The sequence below is a fragment of the Mastomys coucha genome, unplaced genomic scaffold (assembly GCF_008632895.1).
Source record: "Mastomys coucha isolate ucsf_1 unplaced genomic scaffold, UCSF_Mcou_1 pScaffold3, whole genome shotgun sequence".
Classification (NCBI taxonomy): Eukaryota; Metazoa; Chordata; class Mammalia; order Rodentia; family Muridae; genus Mastomys; species Mastomys coucha.
In genome coordinates, this window is record NW_022196909.1 from 11,984,777 (window position 1) to 11,988,342 (window position 3,566).

Sequence of the window (3,566 nt, forward strand, 5' to 3'; positions counted from 1 at the left end):
TCCCTCTCCCCCCACCACCCCCCTTCCCTCCCTCTCCCCCCATCTCTGTCTCTGCCTGCCTGTATGTGTGTCTCCCTGTCTGTCTGTCTTTCTCTCACGCTCACATTCTCTTTTTTTCTTTTTTTAATTATACATGTAGGTATGCAGTCCATGTGTGGGTGTGTGCAAGTGAGAGCAAGTGCCTCGAGAACCTAGCAATGTCAGAGACTCCTGTAGCTGCACTTACAGGTGGTTGTGAGCCACCTGACATGGGTGCTGGGAATTGAACACAGGTCCTCTGCAAGAGCATTCTGTGCTCTTAACTGCTGAGCCATCTCTCCAGCCCCTCTCTTTTCTTTATTAAGAGGCTTTAGGGAGCCCACTTTTGAGTACCTCTTTTGTTACCAGAGCTACTTTGCTATGACAATAAAACCCTGCTTGCCTTTGAGCAGAGGGAAGTTTTAATACAGATCTAAACATAGGGATTAATAGAAAGAGAGGCCCTTAGGCAAAGGAGAGTACATACCCAGGTATGTGGCCTTCTCAAGAGAATCACCTGTATTTTCTTAATAACTGTATTTAAAATTATTTTAATATCAAAAACTTTCCAGACTCAGAGAAAGAAAAGGACATGGAAGCCCCTCCCACCCCTTGAGATTTGGTCATGGAAAGGGCTGAGCCTGAAGGAAGAAAGGGATGGCAGACCTTGCCAGATTCACACAGCAACGGGGGCGGGGGGGGGGGGGGGGGGGAGGGGGAGAACAGCCTTCAGATAAGGGCTGGAGAGATGACTCAGCAGTCAAGAGCACTGGTTCTTCTTCCAGAGGACCTAGGCTTCATTTCTAGCACCCACAAGGTGGCTCACAACCATCTGTAACTCCTGTTGCAGGGGATCTGACAACCGCTTCTAGCTTCCCTAATCACATACACATATACATAAATAATAAATAATGAGAATAAATGGATTCAGGAAGACAGCCAGTGCCACCATGTGCATGACACATATCCACATACATGCGTACACACACATACGAAGGGCAGTGCACATGAAAGCTGATAGAGCCAGTGGTAGATCACTTGCCCCTGGGTCAGTTTCCATTAATGCAAGCAGAGGGGAGATGTAATGCAGATGAGTGGAGAATGGTTAGAAAAAAGGGCTTGTTTGTTTGTTTGTTTCAAAAATTAGTCTTCAGACTTACATAGAGTAAGGCCCCATTACTAAATCCCAACTGGGAAAGTCCACCTGGAGATGAAGCCTAGGTTCATTGTCACTTGGTCATTTTGGCGGCAGTCTGATGAGAAATGCCCTGGTGTGTTCTGTCCCTTGACTACAGATCAGCAAGTCGCTCGGATGGAGAAGCTGGCGGGTTTGGTGGAAGAGCTGGAGGCGGATGAGTGGCGGTTTAAACCCATCGAGCAGCTGCTGGGGTTCACACCCTCCTCGGGTTGATGCTGCGTGCACGACCACCTTTAGGGCACAGCCACCCAGGGAGTCACAGCTGCACTGTGAGCTGCATGTCTGAATTCACGTCCATACTCGGTTCCTCTGTTTCTATTAATAGGCAACAAGTGCTCATGTGAGATGTTGCAGAAATGTTTTTCACATTCATGTTCTTTAAAGCATTGGGCAGCACTTGAGAAGCAGAGGCAGGAGGATCTCTGAGTTCGAGGCTAGCCTTACATAGAGTTCCAGGACAGCCAGAGCAATGGAGAGACCCTGTCTCAGAAAATAAAAAGAAGTATTGGGGATCAGATGAGGACGGTCCTTTCAGAGAACCAGGAGGGCTGGGATTCAGGAAACATTTATTCTCACAAGCCAAGTGGACACGTGCCAGAACAGGCCAACTGAGTGGCATATATCCTGTCATTCAGAGAGTATCTGGAAGCTTCAGCAGCCAAGCCCAAGGTCAGCCTCTGTCATTTCACGGTCGCAGCCCAAATATTTCTCTTCACACGGGAATGTGATTTCAGCTCAAGGTCCATCCAGGTGGGATCTTAAAGTGTTCTTTCCCTCCCTATGCTTAGACATTTAATATTACAGATTAAATGTCTCACCTCTTCCGACATGCCGAATGGTGCTACTCCACCTTATCTCTGCCCCAAGGTAGCTTTTTGGATGTTGTAGCACTTGAAAATATGAAGTGACCTAAATCCTGTTGGAGCCAGAGGTCTTAGTCCAGCTCACGGGGTATGAAAGCAGTTCTATAGCCAATAAACCCTTACACGAGCTCCAGACTGCCGTGCTTAGCCTTTCAGTTTCAGATCTGGGGACTTAGAGAGAAGAGGAGGGCAGGGCAGCTTTTCCATAAACTGGAAAGTCCCTTCCCTTAAGTGAACGACAGGTTTGCTTTGCTGGGAGCTGTTTGCTTGTGTAGAAGTTCCAACTTACTGCTCCCTCAGCAGGAATGGCGGCGGGCTCCCTCAGCAGGAATGGCGGCGGGCTCCCTCAGCAGGAATGGCGGCGGCTGGTTGTTGGCTCTTTCATTGTTTGGAACCTTGTCTCTCAGTAGCTAGGCTGGCCTCAAACTCCTAGCTGTCCATTCTCCTGCCTCAGCCTAGTGTGAGGATGACCTCGTCCTGGGACCCACACTGCACAATTAGGAGGACTGTGTACTCTGTTACATACAAATTTAACCCTAGCCAGTATTTAGCTTTCTGCTCATTAATTAATAACGTACACCTGATCTGCTTAGAGTTGCTTAATTATAAATAAATTTAATCCTAGTAGCAATTGGCCTTAATCTCAGGAGTTGAAACTATTTAACACATAGTCGCTGACAGGGAGGAGCTGGGGAAAGTCTAAGCCAGGGAAGATAAACTGCTGCTCAGGGCTGCATAGTTCAGGCAGAGAACAACCCTGTAAGTGGGAGTGGGGAAAACTGATCCATGGTGGGGCCCACAGCACAGCAGAGGTTGAGAAGCACCAGCCCACAGCCTCACCCTCTCCCCGTTCTGCTCAAGCACTGTGAAATCCCCATGCCCAGCTGCTTCCCTAGAGAACAGTTCAATACCAAGTGGGGTAAGCCCGTGGTCAGATTTTCCCTAGGGGCAGAAGCTGCCAGACCCCTGGTTTCATGTGGGAAACTGCGGCACTGACTCTCCTCGCCTCCCTTTGCCCTCTGGTACTTGGACTTACTACAGAGTATTTCCTTGTTTAAGTTGAGCATTTCTTAATATGACCTTGAGCATTAGAGAGAAGCCAGGCTTGGTAGCACACACCTGTGATTCTAGCACATGGGAGGTGAAAGTAGAAGGGTTAGGATGTCATGGCCAGCCTGGAATACATAAGACCTTAGAGCAAGCTAGAACAAGTGGATAATGGAAGAGATGGAGAGAGATTATAGAGCCACAGGTTTCGTTTGTGAATGTTTACATGGATCATTGAGCCACATCACAAGCCCTCCCAACAGGGCCCTGGCTCCTTCGTAAAGGTGTGCTCCAGCTCCATACCTTTCATTGGCCGTTGTTTCTCACCCATGTTCTGCCATGCTTTGGGCTAGAAAATGGACCGTCTTACTCATCTCTCATCTGTGCACTTACTATGTGCCAGTCACTGTCAGGCCTTGATTAGCCTTTTTGATAGTGTA

At 48.3% G+C, this 3,566-nt stretch overlaps 1 protein-coding gene across 3 annotated transcripts in view; it reads left to right on the plus strand.

The window, feature by feature from the left end:
* Positions 1-2,707, plus strand: part of Anapc16 (anaphase promoting complex subunit 16) — a 14,920-nt gene extending 12,213 nt beyond the window's left edge. For all 3 annotated transcript variants that reach the window (XM_031348580.1, XM_031348581.1, XM_031348579.1), the window contains one exon: positions 1,314-2,707. In XM_031348580.1, coding sequence (XP_031204440.1) covers positions 1,314-1,429 — 116 coding nt within the window. In that variant the 3' untranslated portion in view covers positions 1,430-2,707. The remainder of the gene's footprint in view (positions 1-1,313) is intronic.
* Positions 2,708-3,566: the final 859 nt, after the last annotated feature.